This window comes from Oryctolagus cuniculus, chromosome 1, assembly GCF_051225735.1.
Source record: "Oryctolagus cuniculus isolate XC-2025 breed Fujian yellow rabbit chromosome 1, ASM5122573v1, whole genome shotgun sequence".
In the NCBI taxonomy this organism is placed as follows: Eukaryota; Metazoa; Chordata; class Mammalia; order Lagomorpha; family Leporidae; genus Oryctolagus; species Oryctolagus cuniculus.
Window position 1 is genome coordinate 110338117 of NC_142867.1, and position 24345 is coordinate 110362461.

The window sequence follows — 24345 nt, forward strand, 5'->3', positions numbered from 1 at the left end:
ATAGCTAGGACTAGACCAGAATGAAACCAGGAGCCAGTGACTTCATCTGGATTTCCCACATAGATGGCAGGGGCCCAGTCCCTTGAGCTGCCTCCCACGATGCAGGTTAGCAGGAAGTTGGAATCAGGAGCAGAACTGGCGCTTGAACCAGGCACTCAGTTATGGAATATAGGCAGTATCTTCACTCGCCACCCTAATTCATTTTTTAAAAATACTAAGCTAAATTAAGTGTGGCAAAGGAGCCACACCAGGAGCTTAAGGGCCAGCACCAGGAGTTTTTGTAAAGGTACTGATTATGGTTGTGAAAGTGACATTAAGAGAGATCCTGATGGGATTATCTTTTGTGTGGGTAATGTTTAGCTCTGATCATCCCCTTCCTTGAGTGTTGTTTCCATTTCCAGGTTCCTCAGCTTAAAAGGGATGAGGAGGCCCTGGAGGCAGTTCTGAGGAGATTGAAAAGATGATTGTATGACTGGAAGTCAGTCCCATGAGGAAAGGTTGGGAATGAAAGATTAAGAGACAACTTAGAACTCTTCAGAAACCGTGAATGGATCCATGATTAGGAATGGTGACGAGCTGTTCTCCAAAGCACCACTGATAACTGGAGTAAGAGCAGACAGGTTTAAACTGCAGTATGGGGTAGTTGTGTAAGGAACTTGTTGCTACTGATGGTTGTCATTATAGTAATGGTATAGTTACCAAAGTAATTTTATCATCTTCTGTGGATGTGAATTTTTGAAGTCCAGTCCTGCCTGTGTATGTATAAAGTTACCTCTCAAGCTGCCCTCCCCTTCCTAATCAATAAACACAGTCTTACCCAGTTCCTTCAGGGTGTAGATCATCTCTTGTACTTTTTACTATTTCCCAAGGGATCCTAGGGCCACACTGGCTCCTTAAGAAGTATGTGGTTTTAATTTTCAATTTATGGCAATCATTAATTTTTAGTAGTAAGCTTCCAGAGAAGTGTCTATGAAATCATCATTTTTGTAGTGGTTTTATAGGAGAATAAAAATGTAAGTGGAGCTAAGAGAGAAATCTTAAATAGCAAAACAAGGGAAAACAGTAGATGTGGTTTCAATATAGGAAGCAAATCAATATAGATAGCTTTTATGCTCATTTCCAGTTGTAAAGATATACACTTCAGAATGTCCCTTACATGTGCATGCGCTATAATAAATGCTTATAATTTCACAATCTAAGTTTGCTTCATGTGAATTAGTATTAGGAAGGCTCTGACCCTTGGCTTTTGAGGCTGTGTGGAGGGCTTGCATCACTCAGAATGAAACTTTTTTAGATATGTTGGGTTGCAGAAAGCATTTCCTGTACAGTCATAATGAAAACTGTGAATTGGGATTATTCATATAGATTACCAAAAGTCTGGGCAGAGTTGATACTAACATCAGCCAGTTTTCCTACCAGCTCTTAGCTCCAAAACCTTGATTGGGTTATTCTGTTCAAGTTAGGACTTGAATTCAGTACTAGAATTTTGAATTCACTCTTTTGAATCAGTAAGTATGTTTATTTAAGGTTGGTTACATATATTGAATACTTTCTGAGTTTCATATAGTAAGTGGTGTCCACTTTTAACCAAACAGTCTCAGAAAATGACTGGAGTTCTTCAGTGGAGCTGGATGGCTGATGAATTCTGCTGGTGGTGGCAAAGTGAAGGGCAGTTTGACTCCCCGATTGTAAAATTGGTGTCATTTGAGAAACTGAGAATTGGACATAGAACAGACTCATACTTTTCCTGTAACTTTTAATTGCTAGTAATTGAGGTATAAATTCATAAAGCAGGAGATTATAAAAGTAAAGAATAATTATCTTATGATTCTTTATTCTACTTGAGAGACTCTAATGATAGAGTAATAAAAAAATACCAGGGACTTTTTTAAAAAACAAAATAGGTTAATGCCACCTAATGTGGGCTTCTCAGAATGTGATGGCAAACTTCCAGATATGATGTGATAGTCAGAAGAGACCAATTAGTTTTTCAGAACATTAGCATAAAATTTCCCAACTCATGTGTCTGGAAATTAATCCCTAAAAAATAATAGGTGAGAATTGTGTAGGTTGAGTTGGTAACTGTTGTTTTTGCCAAGGAGAATGTTTGCTTTTGTCACCTAACTTTATGTTGCTCCTTCAGAAAACTTACAATATGGAGAGGTAACCCTGGTTACTTTTTGAGGGCAGAAGCTGGATTCCTCAGTGTTGCTGCAGTTGCTGTTGGTCATTCAGCAGCCCAGCTCCCCAGAAGGAAGGACACGGACTGACTTTTGCACCAGGATGAGAACAAGCTGGAAGAGAAAAATCAAAGTTTCCTGTAGAAATTTGTAGTTGAAAGAGTACATAGCTCAGAATTAAGTTGTCTGCTTAAAGTTGGCATCTAGGGGGCCAAAACCTCTTGTAATAAAAAGAATCATCTCTGAAAACAAAGTGAACGTTTCATTTTTCTAGCCTAGTCAAATAGACCTGGTCATCTTGTGATCCTTCCTTGTTAGGCAAAGAATAAACCCTGTGATTGCTGTGATTAACTTAGTTTTCTACACTTGTATCAGTTAAATGGGCTTATTTCTCCTGCGTCAGCAAGTAGATAATCCAGGCCACACTTGGAATCTGAGCAGTCTGGAAATACACCTTTCCTGATTTTTTTTTTTTAAGATTTTCTTTTATTTGGGGAACTGCCAAGAATCTGAGCGGCTTGCTATCAGATGTAGTACACTTGGTTTGGCTGTTTTGTTTTCTTTTAAAGACACATGAGCTGCCTCATGTTTTGACCTCTTTTTCTGAAGCAGGATGGGTGGAGCTCACCTGTCTCACTTGTTTAATTGTTTTGCGAATCTTTAGCTTCTTGCTCTTTTGACGCAGAGTGGGGATGAGGGACACTACATGTAATTACAGAGTGGGTAGCATTTGTGTTTCTTAGGTGACAGTTGCTAGGGAGAATTGACTTAAATATTTGAAAACTGTACTTCATTCTTTGAGTGAAAACTTTTACCTTCTGTTGGTATTCGGGAACATTGTGTTATTTATTGTCTTTGCACACTTTAATCCTAGGGGACCTTTTTCTGTTAACATTTCTCAATATCACACAGGGCTCATATTTATTTTTTTAAGATTTTTATTTTTTATTTATTTGAAAGGCAGAGTGAGAGAGAGAGAGAGAGAGAGAGGTCTTTCATCTACTGATTCACTCCCCAGATGGCCACAATGGCTGGAACTGCACTGATCCAAAGCCAGGAGCCAGGAGCTTCCTCTGGGTCTCCCATGAGGGTGGGACTTGGGCCATCTTCCACTGCTTTCCCAGGTCACAGCAGAGAGCTGGATCAGAAGTGGAGCAGCCAGGACTCAAACCGGCACCCATATAGGATGCTGGCACTGCAGACAGTGGCCTTACCCACTATGCCACAGCACCAGCCCTAGAGGGCTTAAATCTCTTCCTATCTGTTATACACTCAAACAACCATTGTTCTCGTCAATGCACCAGTAACCAAAGAGAATCTGCCCTTGCCCTTGTCCTGACAAACAGTTCACAAGAGAATATGATATCAGTTCAATAACTGAATACATCTCTTTTATTTTTTTTAAAAGATTTATTTGAAAGTCAGAGTTATACAGAGAGTGAAGGAGAGGCAGAGAGAGAGAAAGAGAGAGAGACAGAGAAGTCTTCCATCTGCTGGTTCACTCCCCCAATTGGCCGCAACAACTTGAGTTGTGCCCATCCAGAGCCAGGAGCTTCATCTGTGTCTCCCACATGGGTTGTCTTTCCCAGACCATAGGAGAGAGCCGGATCTGAAGTGGAGAGGTTGGGACTTGAACTGGCACTAGAGGTGGCGGCTTTACCTGCTGCTCCACTGCGTCGGCCCCGATACATCTCCTTTTTTAAAAAGGATTTTATTGTTACTATATTCTCCATATTGAACTCTTTTTTATATGTTTACTTTAATTTTCACCTACTTTAAAGGCAGAGTAATAGAGAGGAGAAAAGAGAAAGATCTTAAACATCCACAGTGGTCAGGGCTGGGCCGAGCTAAAGCCAGGAGCCAGGAACTCCATCCATGTTTCCTGTGTGGGTGGCAGGGGTCCAAACACTTGAGTCATCAACTGCTGCCTCCCAGAATGCATTAGCGGGAAGCTGGATCAGATGCAGAGTAGCCAGGACTCAATCCCAGGCACTCCAGCATGCAGGTGTCCCAAATGCTGGCTTAGCCCACTGTGCCACAATGTCCAGCCCTTAATACTTTTCTGGACTGACTGACTGGATTTCAGTAGTCCTCTTGGCTTAAGTTTGCCTGTTGGTGTCTTTTATTTGGCTATGCTTGAATATGTTTTTTTTCTTATTGATACTACAACATCATGTGTTTTTAAAGATTTATTTATTTATTTGAAAGGCTTAGAGAAATCTTTCATCTGCTGGTTCACTTCCCCAAATGACCATAACAGCCAGATCTGGGCTAGGCGGAGACCTAGAGCCTGGAACTCCATCCTGGTTTCCAACATGGGTGGCAGAGCCACAAGCACTTGGACCATCTTCCACTCATTCCCAGGCTCATTAGGACTCCAGCTGGCACTCTGAGATGGGAACCTGCTGAGCCACAATACCGGCCCCCAACAGCATTATTTTCATATTCCACTTTTAGAAACGATTTACAGATATTGCTATGCTCTCTTTTATTACAAATGATGAAAAAGTGCCTGCGAAGAGGCTCATCTTCCTAAATGGTAATGATAAATATAGCACTCTATAAAGTAAGAGATCAACAGAGATTATGAAATCTTAATTCATTTCTCAAAGAATATCTTTTATGTTCCAGGCTGATGTCCAAGTGCTGGAGCTTTAGCATTGGACACATACCTTCCCTCTTGGTACTTACTATCTAATTTCTTTTTAATGAGCTTAGCTTAAATTGTAACGTGAGTAAAAGAACTACAATTATAGTACTTTGCAAGACACTTTGGAAATTGATAATTTGAAGTTTGAAACTATCAAAACTAATATTAACAGAATCATCCTTGGGAATAATTCAGCTACTATTCTTCATTTACTGATACACAAATTCTTGAGAGTCAATTGTATTATACCAAGTATAATAAATGATTCAGGAGAATTTAAATATGCTCCAAGTACTTAATAGCTTTTCCCTTCCTGTTAAAAGGGAATTTGGGTACTATTACATCCTGTGCCATATTCTACAGTCAAGGAAGTGCCCCTCTCCTGTTTAAGGCTGGCCTCTATCTGAGCTCTGGTACTCATCCCTCTTCTACTTAAGACTGTACCTGCGGTTATCCGCTCTCTCATACCTGCTGGGTCAGCAGATTCCCACACTGGATTGGCCTTTCATATAAAACTGTCTATCTTCATATGACCTTTTTTTTTTTAAATAAAGATGTTTTGTGTTTTTTAAAGATTTATTTATTTGAAAGGCAGAGTTATAGAGAAAGTGAGAAAAGGAGAAACACGTCTTCTATCTACTGATTCATTCCCCAAATGGCCACAACAGCCAGGAGGTGGGCCAAGCCAACGCCAGGAGCCAGGAACTTCGTCTGGGTCTCCCGCATGGGTGGCATGCACTTGGGTCATCTTCCACTGCTTTCCTAGGCACACCAGAAGGGAGCTGGATTGGAAGTGGAGTAGCCAGAACTTGAACTGCTGCCCATATGGGATGCTGAAATTGAAGGTGGCAGTTTTACCCAGTATGCCACAATGCTGGCTTCATAAAGTTTTTTTTTTTAATATTTTTTTCAAGATTACTTTTTTATTTATTTGAAAGGCAGAGTTACGGAGAAAGAGGGATCTTCAATCCAGTGGTTCACTCCTCAAATGTCCGCAAACAGCCAGGGCTGTGCCAGGCCAAAGCCAGGAGACTAGAGCTTCTTCCAAGTCTCCGACATGGGTGGCAGGGACCTGAGCACTTGGACCATCCTCCACTGCTTTCCCAGGTGCATTAGTAGGGACCTGGATCTGAAGTGGAGCAGCTGGGTCTCGAACTGGTACCCATGTGGGATACCAGCATTACAGCCGGCAGTGTAACCTGCTTTGCCACCAGTACTAGCCCCATGAACTTCCTTTTATAAAACCCTTGACCCCATGTCCTCCTCCAGCTAACTGATATGTTGCTCTCTTTCACAACAAAACCCCTTGAAGGTGCTGTATGTAATTGCTGCCTCTACTTTCTAACTTCTCCTCTCCTCAACCACTCCAATTGGGCTTTTATCCTGAGAACCCCACTGAAATAGCTCTCATCAAGGTCTTCAAGGAGCTCTGTCTTGCCAGGGTGAATACATAATTCTCAATCTTCATCCTCTTAAACTGTTTGACAGCATTTCAACTAGATGACCACTCCCTTCCTAGGCACTCTTTCCTTGGATTCTCTAACACTGCTCACCTGTTTTTCTTAAATCATTGGTTATTAATTTTCAGTATTCCATATGACCTCCCTCTGCATAACTCCCCTAAATGTAAGGGCCACTCAGGATGGCTGCCTTCTCTGTCCATGTACTCTTCCGAGGTGATCTCATCTAGGTCACGTCTGTATGCTGGGGACTACATTTTTGACTGTTACAAAACCCTTCTTGGGGTTCTAGATTTCTGTAACTAACTGCCTACCTGACGTTTCCATTTGGATAGTCCTGAAAGTGGCTAACATTTGTTGGATGTTATTGAGGGCTAGGCTGTTTTGAGCACTTCATATATATATTTTCTCACCTAATCTTCATGACCACCTTTTGAGGTATCACTACGATTCCTATTCTATAGGCAAGGAAATAGATATGCATTGAAGCAGTTGGCTAACCAATAAATACCCCACATTTAACCATGTCCAAAAAGTCTAGATTTTCCCCCTCAATCCTTTTCTATTCCTGGTTTATTTCAGAATGATTCTACTATGTTTCCAGTTGTTCAGGGATACAATTTAAGAGTTACCCTTCATTTTTTTTTCCCCACATCCCAAATCATATCCATCAGCAAATTATGTCTGTGTCTGATCCAAAATATGCCCTAAATCCAACTTCCTCTCAATAACTGCTCCATCAAAACCCCTCAGTAATCCATTATAATCTCGTGGCTGGACTACTCTCATCCCTTTCGCTGTGCTCTTACCTCACTAAAGTTTCTTCTTCACACGGCAACTCTGAATTCTTCACTTTATGCCATCAGTGTCTGCCCCTCCTGCTGGAGCACGTCCAGACCCCTTATTGTGGCCCACAAAGCCAGCGTGGCCCCTGGTCATACCTGCTTTTTTAGCATCACCTCTTCCCATTTTCGTTCATTCTGCTGCAGAGCTAAGCTGGCCTTGTTCTGTCGCACACACTGTGCTTGTGGTATCTCTAGGCCTGTGCACTCATTGTCAGGCTAGGACACTAGTCCACCATGGTCTTTATATATATATATGGCTTTTTCTCAGTTAAGTCTAGCCATGTTTATCAAGTTTTTTTCTACAAGGGGCCAGATGGTCTCTGTTGCAGCTGCTTGACTCTGGAGTGCAAAGCAAGCAGGGATAATAGGCAAACTAATGAGTGCGGCTGTGTTCCAATAAAACTTTATTCTGGATGCTGAGTTTTGAATTCCATATACTTTTAAAAATATTATTTATTTATTTGAAAGTGAAATAGAATGCTCCCATCCTCTGGCCCACTCCCCAAGTACATACAGTACTCCACAGCTGGATCCAAAGCCAGAGTTGTGAAGTCAATCCAGGTCTCCCTGTGTGGCAGAAACCCAGTTACTCAAGGCATCACTGCTGCCTCGCAGTGTCTACGTCAGCAGGAAGCTGGAGTCGGGAAGGGAGCCAAGCATCAAATCCAGGTACTCTAGAGTGGGACATAGGCATCTAAACTGCTAACCAATTTTTCAATCATTTAAAAATGGCAAGAACTATTTTTATCTTAATTCATGAACCAAACAAAACAGGTGATGGACCAGATTTGTCCTGTGGCCCTAAGTTTGCCAATACTTGGTAAACTGTCTCCTCAGAGAAGCCTTTCCTGACCCTAATGAATGCACCCCCACAGCTAACCCCCAGGGGCCCTTACTGGCCGTGTGACTTTTTATCATGTGTTCATTTTCTAGTCTCTTTTCACTAGATTCCTCATGGGTCAGAAATTTTGTCAGTTCTTTTTTTTTTTTTTAAAGATTTATTTTATTTTTTTGGAAGTCAAGAGTTACAGAGAGAGAGAGAGAGAGAGAGAGAGAGAGGTCTTCTATTTGCTGGTTCACTCTCCAATTGGCCGCAATGGCCAAAGCTGCGCTGATCTGAAGCCAGGACTCAGGAGCTTCTTCCAGGTCTCCCACACGGGTGTAAGGGTCCAAGGACCTGGGCCATCTTCTGCTGTTTTCCCAGGCCCTAGCAGAGAGCTGGTTTGGAAGTAGAGCAGCCCGGTCTCAAACCAGCATCCATATGGATGTCGGCATTGCAAGCGGCAGCTTTACCTGTTATGCCACAACACCAGCCCCTCTGCTGTCCACTTTTTCAGTCTCTTTCCTATATGCTATTTCCAGGATAAACTTCAAACATAATTATGCCTTATCCACATTTGAGAATCAATGGTAGCTACCTGTTGTTGATTAAATCAGCTTTGGGGTAGATGTTGGCTTCACCTGGGAACACCCACATCCCATATCAGAGTGCCTGGTTTGAGTCCTGGCTACTCCACTTTCCATCCAGCTTCCTGCTAATGCATCCTGAGAGGCAGCAGGTGATTGTTCGAGTGTTTGAGTCCCTGCCGCCCAAGTGGGAGACCTGGACTGACTTCTAGACTTCTGGCTTTGGCCTGGCCCAGCCCCAGCTGTTGTGGGCGTTTGGGGTTTGAGCCAGTAGAAGGATGATATCTTTCCATCTTTCAGATAAAGTGAAAATAAATAAATAAATACTTGTGAAATATTAACAAGGTTCTGATATTGCATCTGTCTTTTGTTTTTGTCCTGCTGTGGTTACCCCTTTTCTATTAAATCAGTTCTTACTAAACCTAGCGGCTGATTTTGAGAGGCAGAAAGAACTGTCTTCCTGTGGCTCACTCCTCAAATGCCTGTGACAGCTGGTACTATGCCAAACTGAAGCCAGGATCTAGAACCCAGTCTAGATCTCTTACCCAACCACTTGAGCCATCATCTGTTGCCTCCCAAGGTTCGCATTAGCAAGAATATAGAAACAGCAGTGGAGCCAAGACTCAAATCCAGGCACTCCTCTATGTGATGCTGGCATCCCAAGTGATGTCTTAACATGTGTGCCAAATGCCTTCCCAGGGAGCCAGTGTTGTGGCATACTGGGTAAAGCTGCTGCCTGTGATGCTGGCATGCCATATGGGCACTGGTGCAAGTCCCGGCTGCTCCACTTCTGATCCAGCTCCTTGCTAATGGCCTGGGAAAAGCAGCAGAAGATGGCCCAAGTACTTGGGCCCCTGCCACCATGTGGGAAATCCAGAAGAAGCTCCTGGCTCCTGGATATAGCCTGGCCCAGCCCTGGCCATTATGACCATCTGGGAAATGAACCAGCAGTTGGAAGATATCTTTCTCTGTATCTCCCTCTCTGTGTAATTCTGACTTGAAAAATAAACAAACGAATCTTTAAAAAATGCATTCCCTGTGTTTCTCCTCATTCTTAATGAGCCACTGTTCATCGCCTTCTTCATTATTATTTCCTTCAGAGCTCTGTTCTTTTATTTAAAAAATGTTTTAAGCTTTATTTATTGGAAAGAAGAGAGAAAGAGAGAATTCCTCCATTCACTAGTTCACTCCCAAAATGCCTGTAAGCTGGGGCTGGGCATGGCCAATGCCAGGATCCAAGAACTCTGTGGGTGACAAGAGGCCCAGCACCCATGAGCCATCCCCTGCTGCCTCCCAGGGTGTGCACAGCAGGAAGCTGGAATTGGGAGCAGAGCTGGTACTTGAAGCCAGGCCCTCCAATACGGAATGCGGGTGTTTCAAGTTTCATCTTAACTGCTGCATCAATTGCCCATTCCCAGAGAAATTTCTGAGCCTACTCTGCCTGTAAGCTTTTCTACAGCTAAATCTGTGCTTAGCCCCTTTTGCCCAGAGAATTCCTTTCCATTGTGCTTTGTTTCATTTCCTCCCAATGCAGTCCTCACCACCACCACCACCCCATCCCTTTTCCATTTATTTTATTTTTATTTTTATTTTATTTTTTTGACAGGCAGAGTGGACAGTGAGAAAGAGAGAGACAGAGAGAAAGGTCTTCCTTTGCCATTGGTTCACCCTCCAATGGCCACCGTGGCCGGCGCACCGTGCTGATCCGAAGGCAGGAGCCAGGTGCTTCTCCCGGTCTCCCGTGGGGTGCAGGGCCCAAGCACTTGGGCCATCCTCCACTGTACTCCCTGGCCACAGCAGAGAGCTGGCCTGGAAGAGGGGCAACCGGGACAGAATCCGGTGCCCTGACCGGGACTAGAACCCGGTGTGCCGGCGCCGCAAGGCAGAGGATTAGCCTAGTGAGCTGCAGCGCCGGCTTTTTTTTTTTTTTCCTTTTCCATTTATTACCCCTTTGATTTTTAGGAGTTTTAGTTTCTTCTACTCTGCTGTTATATTCCCCTTCAGCATAAAAAAAGTCAACTCCAAAAATAATCCTTCCAAACGGGTATTTTCCTGCCTTGTGCCCTATATCTCCTTCCTCGTATAACTTTTTCTGAAGAGTACTCTAAACATATATTTTCATTTTCCCACTTTTTAAAAAAGATGTATTTATTTATTTGAAAGTCAGAGATACACAGAGAAGGAGAGGTAGAGAGAGGAGGTCTTCTATCCACTGGTTCACTACCCAATTGGCCACAACTGCCAGAGCTGCTCCGATCCAAAGCCAAGAGCCAGGAACTTCTTCTGGGTCTCCCACACGGGTGCAGGGGTCCAAGGACTCGGGCCATCTTCTACTGCTTTCCCAGGCCATAGCAGAGAGCTGGATTGGAAGTAGAACAGCCAGGACTTCAACCTGCGGCCATATGGGATGCCGGTACTGCAGGCGACGGCTTCACCCTCTACCCCACAGTGCCAGCCCCCCTTTTCCCACTTTCTAATCACACCTAAGTTTGGCTCCTCCTGCGTCTAACACTGGATTGAAATTAGCCTTGGTAATGGCATAGGTGGCTAAGTTAGAGGCCACTCTTGGATGTTTCGTCTTCCCTTGACTGTTTTGTGCTGTCCATGCGTGATCTTGCTCTGGCCGCTCCACCACCAGCTCCTCCTTGGCTTCTCTTCCCCTGTACTTTGCTAAGTGTAGGTATTCCTCAGCGCAGTGCCATTAGCCTTCCTGTTTTATTTGTATTCTCTCCCAGGGTGATTGCGTTCATATATTCACAGAATCAGATGTGTTTTCTCCAGATCATTCTATGGACAACTTGGATAGACATTTTCAATTGAAATGTCTAAAGTGATTTCCCTTCCTATTCCTACAAACCTGTGTGTTTTCTGTATCCCCAGTATTGGTAAATACCATCATGAACGAAATCAGCCCAAGCTGGATACCTGCAAGTATTTGATTGGATCCACTCACTTAACCCTCAATATCCAAACCTTGTCTGTGTTGTTCCCTAAGTATCTGTGGAATCTACCCCTTTCCCTCATTCCCTACAGCCACTGGAGTCATTTTACGATGTTCTTCTAGTTTTAAAGGCAGTCTCTGCTTCACTGCTGTCACAGGGATCTTTAGAAAAGCCCAATCTAGTCATGCCTGTCTCCCACCCTCCAAGGGTCGTCATTGTGCGGTAGCCTTCGGGATCAGGTCTGCATTTCCCTAGGGATGAACTTCCAACCTAGGAAGGCATGGTGGTCTTTTGTGATTACCGCCTGCCTCCTTTCCCAAGCAGCCGGGGCCTCGGCCCTTCAGAACTGTGTGTAGTCTCCCTCCGTGCCGTGTCCTGTGCCTGTGTTCTCTCTGCTTGCACCCTGACACCCAGCTTTACCATCCTTCAAAAGCCAGGTCCAGTTTTCAGGCCGTCTGCAGTGGCTCTCCTGGCTATCTCTTTGACTGTGATAGTTGCCTTTCCACATTCCTCACGTGTGTTCCCCCGGGTACTCTCATTCTACTCATCTGTTTTGACAGACCAGCAGCCATTGAAGAAAGACATTGCTTTTTGTATCTGTCTTCATCTCTTAACCTGGTAATAGCCTCACTTGTATTTTAATGAATGAGTGAATTGGTTTAGTCTGAATCTCTCAACCTGTAGCATTCTCCTGAAGCACTTTTCTGAAATCTTTTTAAGAAGTATTTTTGGCGGCGCTGTGGCTCACTTGGCTAATCCTCTGCCTGTGGCGCCAGCACCCCGGGTTCTAGTCCCGGTTGGGGCGCTGGATTCTGTCCCGGTTGCTCCTCTTCCAGTCCAGCTCTCTGCTGTGGTCCGGAAGGGCAGAGGAGGAAGGCCCAAGTTCTTGGGCTCCTACACCTGCATGGGAGACCTGGAGGAAGTACCCGGCTCCTGGCTTCAGATTGGCGCAGCACTGGCCGTAGCGGCCATTAGGGGAGTGAACCTACAGAAGGAAGACCTTTCTCTCTCTCTCTCACTGTCTATAACTCTGTTTCTCTCTCTCTCTCTCTCACTGTCTGACTGCCTGGCAAAAAAATTAAAAAAAAAAAAAGAAGTATTTTTAATTGACAGATTATAATTGTGCATATTCCTGGGACTTAATGTGATGTTTTGGTGTATATACTGTAGAAGGATTCAATCAAGCTAATTAACATATCTATCACCTTGCCAACTTATCATTTTTTGGTGCTGAGAATGTTAAAAATTTATTTTTAGCAGTTTTATTTCAGTTTTTAAGAAGATTTATTTTTTTATTTGAAAGAGTTACACAGAGAGAAGGAGAGGCAGAGAGAAGTCTCATCTGCTGGTTTACTCCTCAACTGGCTGCAATAGCCAGAGCCATGCTGATCCAAAACCAGGAGCCAGGAGCTTCCTCCAGGTCTCCCACATGGGTACAGGGTCCCAAGGACTTGGGCCATCTTCTACTGCTTTCCCAGGCCATAGCAGAGAGCTGGATAGGAAGTGGAGCAGCTGGGACTCTAACTGGCGCCCATATGGGATGCCAGCACCACAAGCGGCCGCTTTACCAGCTACACCAGGCCCCCAGTTTTTTTTTTTTTAAGATTTTTTTTTTTGAAAGGCAGAGTTACAAAAAGAGGAGGAGGAGAGAGAGTAAGAGAGATCTTCCATCTGCTAGTTCACTCCCCAGATGGCCACAATGGCCAGGATTAGGCTAGGCTGAAGCCAGGAACCAGGAGCTTCATCTGGGTCTCCTACATGGGTGAAGGGGTCCAAGCACTTGGGCCTTCTTCCACTGCTTTCCCAGGTGCATTAGCAGGGAGCTGGATTGGAATTAGAACAGCCAGGACATGAACCAGTGCCCATGTGGGATGCTGGCATTGCAGGCATCAGCGTCACCCACTAGGTCACAACGATGGCCCCAGCATTCAAGTTTTTGATGATAGCCATTCTTTTTTTATTTTTATTTTTTTAAGATTTATTTATTTATTTGAAAGTCAGAGTTACACAGAGAGGAGAGGCAGAAAGAGAGGTCCTCCATCTGATGATTGACTCCCCAGTTGGCCACAACAGCCAGAGTTGCGCCGATCTGAAGCCAGGAGCCAGGAGCTTCTTCCAGTCTACTACATGGGTGCAGAAGCCCAAACACTTGGGCCATCTTCTACTGCTTTCCCAGGCCATAGCAAAGAGCTGGATTGGAAGTGGAGCAGCCAGGTCTCAAATCGGCACCCTTATGGCATGCCAGCGCTTCAGGCCAGGGCGTTAACCCACTGTGCCATAGCTTTTTTTTTTTTTTAATATTTATTTATTTGAAAGGCAGAGTCAGAGAGAGAGAGAGGTCTTTCATCTACTGGTTCACTCCCCAAATAGCTGCAACAGCCGTAGCTGCGCTGATCAGAAGCCAGGCACTAGGAACTTCCTCCAGGTCTCCCACGTGGGTGCAGGGGCATCTTCCACTGCTTTTCCAGGCTTATTAGCAGGGAGTTGGATCAGAAGCAGAGCAGCTGGGACTTGAACCTGCATGTGTATGGGATGCCAGCACTGCAGGCGGCAGCTTTATGGTGGCTATACCACAGCGCTGACCACTGATAATAGTATTCTAACAGGTGTAAGGTGTTATCCTGTAGTGGTTTTAGTTTGCTCTCTCTAAGTGTTCTTAAAAGGAAGAATCATTTTGCCTCATTCTTTGGAGTCTACTAGTATTTGCTACTACAATGCTATTACAATAGGTATTTAATATTTTTAAGTAGTTAGTGTATTACATTCCCTTTATTTTCATTATACGGACATTTATTGCATGCCAATTTATGCCAGATACTAGGAATACAAATATGAATAAGGGAACTGTCTCTATCTTCAAACAGTACACATGTAAGGAAGGAAACAACCGTGTAAATACATTTTTTAAAAAATCTCTTAGCCAAATTATGTGTGCCTGTCTTTAAAATGCAACATCAAGACCTTGGTATCTTAGACTTTGTTGCAGTAGACACAAGGGAAATGTGCCAGCAGAAGTGATGGTGATGGATAACTGGAATAAATTCCCAAAGGGGATGTGTCACGTTTTTTTAACTCTAGTTGCCAAGGTGCACAATTTGCTTCCTGGCTGTTTCTTTGACTTTAGTTGTTCTTAGTAGTTGATTCATTGAAATTAGTGTTATGATTGAAAGAATCTGAATTTTTTAACTCTCAAGACTTCAGGTTTTAGAGGCAGAAGCATGCTAAGATACGGTTGCTAAAGGGTATTCTTGAGTTACCTACCACTTAATTAAGTACTCCGAGGAGCTTTGAAGTCTCTTACTAGAAGAGAAAAGAGAAGGACCTGAGCAGTCATCCTGGGCTTGTTCATCTAAGGCCAGCAGTGGCCGGGCTTGTTAATAGAGGCAGCTTCGAAGTAGTTTTGAACTCCCACCTTGGCCTGGCAGTTGAAGAACGCTAGGTGGGTGAGTTTTCCTCTGACTATGATAAATTAGGAAGGATCTAAGGGAGGAACTAAAAGCTGTGCATCTCATTTATTTATTGTTTCTTTGAAAAGCTGAGAGACAGGCCGGCGCCATGGCTCACTTGGTTAAACCTATGGCGCCGGGATCCCATATGGGCGCCAGGTTCTAGTCCCAGTTGCTCCTCTTCCAGTCCAGCTCTCTGCTGTGGCCCAGGAAGGCAGTGGAGGATGGCCCGGATGCTTGGGACCCTGCACCCACATGGGAGACCAGGAGGAAGCACCTGGCTCCTGGCTTCAGATTGGTGCAGCGCGCCGGCTGTAGCAGCCATTTGTGGGGGTGTGCCAACGGAAGGAAGACCTTTCTCTCTGTCTCTCACTAACTCTGTCAAATAAATTAAAAAAAAAAAAAAAGCTGAGAGACAAAGAGAGAAAGATATGCCATCCACTGGCTCTCTCCTCAAATACCTGGAACAGCTGGGGCTAGGCCAAGCCAAAGCCAGAAGCCAGGAACTCAATTCAGATCTTCCATGTGGGTAGCAGGGATCCAAATACTGAGCCATCACTTGTTGCCTCCCAAAGTGCACACTGGCAGGAAGCTTGAATTGGGAGTAGAGCCAGGACTTGAACCTAGACACTCCAATATGGGATGTGGGTGTCTTAACCCCTATGCCCAACGCCAGTCCTGTGTATTTTAGCTGAAATAGGGAGGAAAGAGTGCTGAGGTTTATCAGCTGAAAATTTATCAGATCAGTGGCATAGGAACTGTTGGCACATCTAATCACTGCAGATGAGTTAGATCTCAGGTACCTAAATTAACCCTGGAATGGTATCTGATGACAATAATGAGGGATGGAAAAATATATTGCCATCCTTTGGAGCTTGGAAATTTTTTTGAATATTTCTCCATTAATCAAATAATAATGTAGGAAGAAAAAGGAACTATTCTAAAATTCAAGCAAATTTTTAATTGCAAATTATGAATTACATAGTATTTTATCCTTTAGTGACATTTTCATGAGAGTGTTGGTTTTTGAAAGGAGAACTGGGGGCTGGCAGTATGGCACAGTGGGTTAACACCTGGCCTGAAGCACCGGCATCCTACATGGACGCCGGTTCTAGCCCTGGCTGCTCCACTTCCCGTCCAGCTCCCTGCTATGGCCTGAGAAAGCAGTAGAAGATGGCCCAAGTCCTTGGGCCCCTGCACCCGTGTGGGAGACCTGGAGGAAGCTCCTGGCTCCTGGCTTCGGATGGGCACAGCTCTGGCCAAGTGGGGAGTGAGCCATCAGATGGAGGACCTCTCTCTCTCTCTCTCTCTCTCTCTCTCTCTCTGCCTCTCCTCTCTGTGTAACTCTGACTTTCAAATAAATAAATAAATCTTTAAAAAAAAAAAAGCCAGTTTCACAGCCCTTGTCTTTTCTCTTGAAGGACAGTACTTTAAAAAAAAGAAAGAAAGAAAGAAAAAGAAAGAAAGGAAGGCTGAAGTTGTGCACCTGCCTGCCTTTGCCTTAGACTCTTAGGAGCAGAAATCATATCTTTCTCTATTTTGCATCTGAACCATATAGCCCTGGACAAGCATGTGAATGTTTTTAGAATGAACAACTAAATGAAACATTGCTGTGTTTAAAAAGTTGTTGTAGCACATAGTTTGCAATATAGAATTTCATATTTTTTCTAAAATGTTTTCATTATCTTTTATTTGTAACATTATTGTTTTTAATGCTTATTTTGGGTTCATTTAGTTCTCTTGTGAGAAAATATTCCTATTGCTTCAACACTTACAAATATAATTAGCCACCAAGAAAATAAAATTCTTCCACTAAAATAAAAATTCAGGGGGCCGTGTTGAGGTGCAGCAGGATAAACCAGCACTTGTGCCAGCACCTCTGTTGGAGTACTGCTGCTCCATTTCCGATCTAGCTCCTCCTGGTGCAGCTGGGAGGACAGTGAATGATGCCACAAGTGCTTGGACCCCTGCCACCCACATAGTTCAGCCCTGACCCAGCCTCTGCTGTTGTGACCATCTGGGGAGTGAGCCAGCAGATGGAAGACCTCTCTCTCTCTCTTTCTTTGTCATTCTTTCAGATAAATAAGTAAACAAATATTTTAAAAATAAAACAAATTCTATATGTTAAGATATTTATGAATAAAGTAAATTTACTAAAGGTATGCTTAAAAGTTTTCAAAATATTTGTTACCCTAGAGTTATGGGTAGGGGTAATAAAGAAATTCTACATGTTTATTATTTTGTAATTAGATTTCACTTAGGAATTGACATTAGGTAGCTTAATTTGCTGTCTTTATCACTGGAAGCCAAATATAATTTAAAACTGTTTTACAGAGCTTCACTTGGCAAAGGTATTTTCTTATCTTTGGAGGTAAGAAAATGCTCAAATCTTGGCATTCTAGTCTCCAGGACATCGTTGTGTGGAAGGAGCAGCCTTCATGGCTCTTGCCCATGCTCTGCCTTGGAATGCTGCGCTCACCAGAGAAGGCCATGTGATGAATGTCTATCTGGGCCCAGTTCCCAGGAGCCTTGGGTCACGTGTGTCATGTCTTCTGTACCGCCTCTCTTCAGGGCTGGCCAGGCTTATGATGCCACGGTGCCAAACATGGATTTAATTGCAGTTCCTTTTGTTGTCTTTTTGTAGATATATTGCTTCCATCTTTTGATTTCGAGGCAAGTCTGAATCCTTGTGAAGTCAGCACGGTCACCCTGTTTGCATCCTCTAAGGACCCCATGTGTTTAAAGAGCTGATGGGGCCAGCTGAGGAGCCTGTGGCTGATGATGGTGCAGTGTGTAGATAACAGTGCAGTGTGTAGATGACGGTGCAGTGTGTAGATGGCAGTGCAGTGTGTAGATGACGGTGCAGTGTGTAGACGGTAGTGTAGTGTGTAGATGACGGTGCAGTGTGTAGATGACGGTGCAGTGTGTAGATGACAGTGCAGTGTGTAGATGACAAGGCAATGTGTAGACGACGGTGCGGTGTGTAGATGACAGTGCGGTGTGTAGATGACAGTGCGGTGTGTAGATGACGGTGCAGTGTGTAGATGATGGTGCAGTGTGTAGATGACGGTGCAGTGTGTAGACGACGGTGCGGTGTGTAGATGACGGTGCAGTGTGTAGATGACGGTGCAGTGTGTAGATGATGGTGCAGTGTGTAGATGACGGTGCAGTGTGTAGATGACGGTGCAGTGTGTAGATGACGGTGCAGTGTGTAGATGACAGTGCAGTGTGTAAAACAAGCAGCACTTTTTCTGCAGCTCACTCTTGCAGTATTCTCTTCCAGTGCTTTCTCGACTTGGCTTCCTTTAGATTTTTTTTTTCTACATCGCTTTCATAGAATTAGAAATTCAGAGTTAGAAGACTAGAGCCGTGTAATAGAACAATGACATCTTTTGTTTCTGGCTAAGCTGTCTGGGTCTTTAAACAATGGGAACTTATATTTTAAAGTGTGCTTCAATAAGTCAACCCATATCTCAAGTGTAAAGAAACACGTTGGGTGGAAGTGTAATCCTTGTTGACCGCCAATTGTTTTTCTTTCTTTATTCCAAAAAAAAAAAAAAAAAAACACACACACACACACAAAACAAAAAACCACACACACAGAAGAAAAGCAAGAAGAAAAGCAAGTTCGTACTTCCTGTCCCCTGGGAAAGTACTTGGACTCTTTACGTTGTTGCTGGACAGCTCGGTGCTGCTGTGCTGTTTTGAAGTATACTGCAGGAAGGAGTGTATGCACAGTGATGTTCTGTGAAAGTCTGAGAGTAGAAAGAAACCCATTAAGGTTGCTGATAATGAACAAAGTGGTGTGGGTCTCTTATATTTCTTTTGAAGATCAATAACTTTTCTTCATCTATTGGTTACCTGTTAGTTATTGTAAGTATAGTTGGTTTGAACTGTCTGTTACTACAACACCTGGAGTACAAGTTCCTGCATTTAATAATGTAGTCCCCTGGTAAGTGCTGGAAAATCTCCAGATGTCTTCAAAAAAGTATAGATTAGCCAGTTGTTCAGTGCAGATAATACAAGAAGAGAATGAATTAGAAACTTGAGGCCGGCGCCGCGGCTCAATAGGCTAATCCTCCACCTAGCAGTGCCGGCACACTGGGTTCTAGTCCCGGTCGGGGCGCCCGATTCTGTCCCGGTTGCCCCTCTTCCAGGCCAGCTCTCTGCTGTGGCCCGGGAGTGCAGTGGAGGATGGCCCAAGTGCTTGGGCCCTGCACCCCATGAGAGACCAGGATAAGTACCTGGCTCCTGCCTTCGGATCAGCGTGGTACGCCGGCCGCAGCGCGTCGGCTGCGGTGGCCATTGGAGGGTGAACCAACGGCAAAAGGAAGACCTTTCTCTCTGTCTCTCTCTCTCTCACTGTCCACTCTGCCTGTCAAAAAACAAAAACAAAAACAAAACAAAACTTGAAGGATCTGAAAATGGCTATCATGTTGCCTTAATAGTGGCTGAAAGAATGGCAATTTTTCTACGATAAATGATTTATTTGGTTCTTTCAGATATTTCTTTATAGTTTTAAGTTACAGCTATTAAGATAGGAAGATCATTTGGCCTTTCGGAGCTCAGTCTCTTCAACCACAATAAGATCCACTGTATGTGTGTTGCCTAATAGTTTTCCAAGTGATTCTGCATAAATCATTTCATTTACTCTTCACGATGTTCCAGTAAATAAACAGAGAAATAAATGACCCAAGTTACGTAGCCTGAGAGTGCTGGGCAGAACTGAAACCCTACATGAGCTCTTCTACCCGCTGCTGGTGTCACTGACATCACAACCGACAAATGACAGGAATGGACCGCGCCCACCCCCCCAATTCTAAAATTCTATGATTTTGGGGATTTGAGTGTTTTGTTTTTCTTTCAGCACTTGAGGTAATTAGGCAATGGCCTAATTTATTTCTCAAAATATGTTTTTGAGTTACTTTTTTAAACATTTTTTGGCTGAAAGTATATTTTTTAAAATTTACAATATGGAATTTCCATTATTGTGTAAGATTTGGGATTAATTTGGCTCTTGTAAGTTTTGGTTTCTTTTTTGGTAATGTTGCAGTCTACAAGTGTCAACCTTGAGAGTCATTTCAGAAATGTATTTTGGGTCAAGTTTCACAATGTCCTAGGCTATGTCCTGACTTAAGAAGAAGAGAAAAGTTTTTCTTTTCTTTTTAAGAACTACTTATTTATTTGAAAGGCAGAGTGACAGAAGAGACAGAGAGATCTTCCATCTGCTGGTTCACTTCCCAAATGGCCCCAGCAACTGGGGCTGGGCCAGGCTGAAGCCAGAAGCCAGGAACTCCATCCAGGTCTCCACATGGGCAATAGGGGCCAAGCTTTTGAGCCACCTTCTGCTGCTTTCTCAGACACATTAACTGGATCAGAAGCAGAGCACCCAGGACTCGAACCACACTCCAGTAATGCCAGCTTTGCAAGCAGAGGCTTAAACTACTGTACCAAAATGCTGTGCCTCCCCCCTTTTAAATGTTTTAATTTATTTTATTTATTTGATAGGCTGAGCAACAGATAGTTATGTTCACAATAAGGATTTTAATTTTTTAAGGTAAAATAATTTAAAGTTTTATTTTAAACGTGGTGATGATGGAGCCGGTACTGTGGCACACAGCAGGTTAAGCTACCAACTGCAACACCAGCATCCCATATGGGCGCCAGATCGTGTCCCAGCTGCTCCATTTTTGATCCAGCTCCCTGCTAATGTGCCTGGGAAAATAGTGGAAGGTTGCCCAAATACTTGGGCCCCTGCACACTCATGTGGGAGACCTGGAAGAAGCTCCTGGCTCCTGACTTCGGCCTAGCCATTGGGGAGTGAACCAGTAGGTGGAATATCTCTTGCTCTCTGTCTCTCTCTCTCTCTGTAACTCTGCCTTTCCAATAAAATAACTAAATCTTTTAAAAAATAGTAAATTTAGTGTTGAAAGAAGAAACTGTAAAAAATTTACATCCTTTAGTTTATATTCCTTAAACTTAGATTTAACACATTCTTAGCATTGTAATCCATTTTTAATAAATCTCTTTAAAGTGAATTTCAGCTTTTTCTTAAGTAGTTCAACATTTCAATCTTAATAATGTCAGAACAGAAATTTTTTTAGATTTTAGTAAGAAGTATCAGTTGCATAGCTTGCCAAGGCTTGAACCCAAAATTGTGCTCCTTAAAGACATTCACATTTAGGAGATGATGTTACCAATTTGTCTACATCATGACATGTATCATTTAATATATTCCTGGTTGAAAGTGGTTAAACATTTGACAGCCAACTGACTGGGCAGACAGCTGTGTAGCAGAGAAGCCACCATTTTGTCCGCTCCATGCACTGTTAGATCCTGAGAGGAAAGTTTATGGACTGTGATCATGGGACCTTAGTTCGAGACTTTTCAGTGGAAGCTGGAGGTACAGGAAGGTCTGTTCATCACTCCTTGATTTGTTTTTGTTTTCTGTGGAGTTTGTTTCTGACATCTGAAATTCTCTCGCTGTCTCTCTGGGAAGAACTCAGCCTCAGGAATCAGTGAATGTCTCATAGTCAGTCTGTTTCCGTAGGTGGTCTAGCTTGAGAACTTGAGCAACGTAGATTCAGTGACTCCTTAGCATATTTTTAAAGGGCAGGTTAAAAGTTAGAGGTAAGGAAAAGTCTGGCTTTTTGTCTCTTGCAAGTATAAATGAAAATGAGATGTTGCTGTAAGTTCCTAGTGACAGGATTTCCCCCTGCATGTGGTCAGTCCTTGGTCCCTCTCACAAATGCTGCTGCCCACCATTAAGTCTCTTATCACAGGGCGTTTTAAAACAGTGCCATAAAATGCACGTTGAGAATCTCTGGATCTCAAATGTACAGAAATCACACCTAAATGTCAATTCCTGAGTTAAGGAACTGACGATTATGGCACTTTCAGTCTCTGTTAATATTTAGTAGGTAAGAGATTATGATGTTATTTATGTTATTCCTTATGTGTCTGTAGAGTGAAATACTTACTGAAAAGTGTTTGTTTTGTTTTATTGGGGCTGTATATTTCTATCATTATACTGATTGCTTACCTGAATTAAAGTCACCCTTTAATTGTTTTGGGCTGTATCTATCGTTTGAGATTCAGGACTGTCCCCTGGGTGTTATGCACCGAAGATGACTTTTCAGTGCATTGTCCAGTGACTGCCAGCTCCTGTTTGTCTGAAATGAAGCTGCATGGCTGGGCCCATTTCATTTAATTATTGGTTATTTTCTAGTATCCATTTGAATGATTAATAAAATAGAGGTTAATTTTCAAAATTCGTTTGTGCCTCCTCTGGGTGTTTCTTTGGGATATGTTCACATTCATGTTTTTGCTTCTGATTTTAAAATAATTTTCCTTTGTTGTAGGATGAGCAGTTCTTAGGTTTTGGCTCAGATGAAGAAGTCAGAGTGCGAAGCCCCACAAGGTCTCCTTCAGGTATGGCCGATTAAGCACACGGTGCCTTTCAGTTTTGTTTGTTAGGAGAGTGTGGCTTCCCCGTGCCGTCTTTGCATGTCAAGGGTGACCTACAATACTGGAGATAGGACATGGCTTGTGACCTAGATGTCTTTATGTGACACTTCTCTGTCAGGCCACATTTGCTTTATTCTTTAGTATGCTTCTTCTGGGAGGTACCTGGGGCATGGGAGGTAAGTTTCCAAGGAATGATTTGGAAACCAGGCAGGCAAACTAAAGACCACCTGTTTGGAGCATCCTCAGATTCATGTATGCCTTTGGGAATAATTTAGCTTTTGTTTCTCACAGATGAAATTTAATCTACTGTTATCAAAGAACTAAAGATAAAGTATTAGCACTATATGAAACCGTTTCACCTGATCCTTGAAAGGCTGTGCTAAAGAACAAAAAACATTACATGACATGTTTCCATTTATTAGCAGTAGTTGTCATTGTTCCCACAACAGAATATCTAAAAATTCTAGATTTTTAAGGAAGATTTATTTATTTATTTGAAAGTCAGAGTTTTTTGAGGGGGATCTTCCTCCTACTGTTTTACTCCCCAGATGGCTGCAATGGCCAGGGCTGGGCCAGGCAGGAGCCAAGAGCCAGGAACTTTATCTGAGTCTCCCACACAGATGGCAGGGACCTACATATACTTGAGCTATAGTCTATTGCTTTTCCCAAGCCATTAGCAAGGAGCTGGATCAGAAGTTTGAAGCAGCAGGACATGAACCATTGTCCCTGTGGGACACTAGCATCAGTGGTGGCAGCTTTACTCATTATGTCAGAGCGCCAGCCCTTAGAAATTTTAGACTTACAAGCAGTTTCCTAAGAGAAGGTTCTTGGGACTGGCACTGTGGCATAGCTGACAAAGCTGCCAGCTGCTGTGCCAGCATCCCATAAGGGTGCCAGTTTGAGTCCTGACTGCTCCACTTCACATCCAGCAGCCTGCTAATGTGCCTGGGAAAACAGCAGAAGATGGCCCAAGTCCTTGGGCCCCTACACTCATGTAGGGGACCCTGAAGCTCCAGGCTCCTAGCTTTGGATCAGCTCACCTCTGGCCATTGTGGCCATTTGGGGAGTGAACCTATATGGATGAAAGATCTCTCTCTCTACCTCTCTGTAACTCTGCTTTTCAAATAAATAAATAATCTTCTTTTTTAAAGAGAAGATTCTCAGCAGAAATAATATTTAGTGGCTTGCAGAAATCAGTACTCTGTAGGAGAAAGCTGAAGACCCTTGGATGAGAAATACATTCCCCAACTTCACTGCCATCCTGACTTCTGATACAGTTTTTGGCTTCATGTGGATAGACACTGTAGTTAAATGTGATGTTAGCATCTGGGTCTCATTTAAGAGTCAGCATATGTTGTACAGTAATCTAATTCAAACAACCAAGTTGATAGTTTTCTCAAGTGCTGGTGGCATTGCCATTTCAGTGGGAAGGTAGTATCCAGTGGTTAGCCAGTTATCAGTATTATTTACACAGTAGCAATATTTTCTCTTTCTCTCTCTTTTTAAAATTATGTATTTGAAAGTCAGAGTTACAGAGAGAGAGAGTGAGTGAGAGAGAGAGAGAGAGAGATCTTACATCCGCTGGTTCACTCCCCAGGTGGATGCAACAGCCAAGATTAGGCCAGGCCAAAGCCAGGAGCTTTATCCGCATGTCCCACATGGATGGTAGAGGTCCAAGCACTTGGGCCATATCCTGCTGCTTTTCTCAGGTCATTAACAGGAAGCTGGATCACAAGTGGAGAAGCTAGGAAGCAAATCAGCACCCATGTGGGATGCTGGTGCCGTAGGAAGTAGCTTCACATGCTATACCACAACGCCAGCCCCAGGAGCAATATTCTCTTTAAGATGTGATGAAATGTTAAAAATTCATATTAGGAAAGGGATTTGTGGCATCATCTGGCCTAGTCCTTCATTTACAGTTGACAGAGTAGGCCTAGAAAGTACATGA

The 24345-nt window shown here is 43.3% G+C and overlaps 1 protein-coding gene across 10 annotated transcripts in view; it reads left to right on the plus strand.

Moving 5' to 3' along the window:
- The window catches only part of KMT2A (lysine methyltransferase 2A), an 89820-nt gene that overhangs the window by 14155 nt on the left and 51320 nt on the right, over positions 1-24345 (plus strand). For all 10 annotated transcript variants that reach the window (XM_089334591.1, XM_070078962.2, XM_070078977.2 and 7 more), the window contains one exon: positions 22292-22361. In XM_089334591.1, the coding sequence (XP_089190717.1) occupies positions 22292-22361 (70 nt within the window). The remainder of the gene's footprint in view (positions 1-22291; positions 22362-24345) is intronic.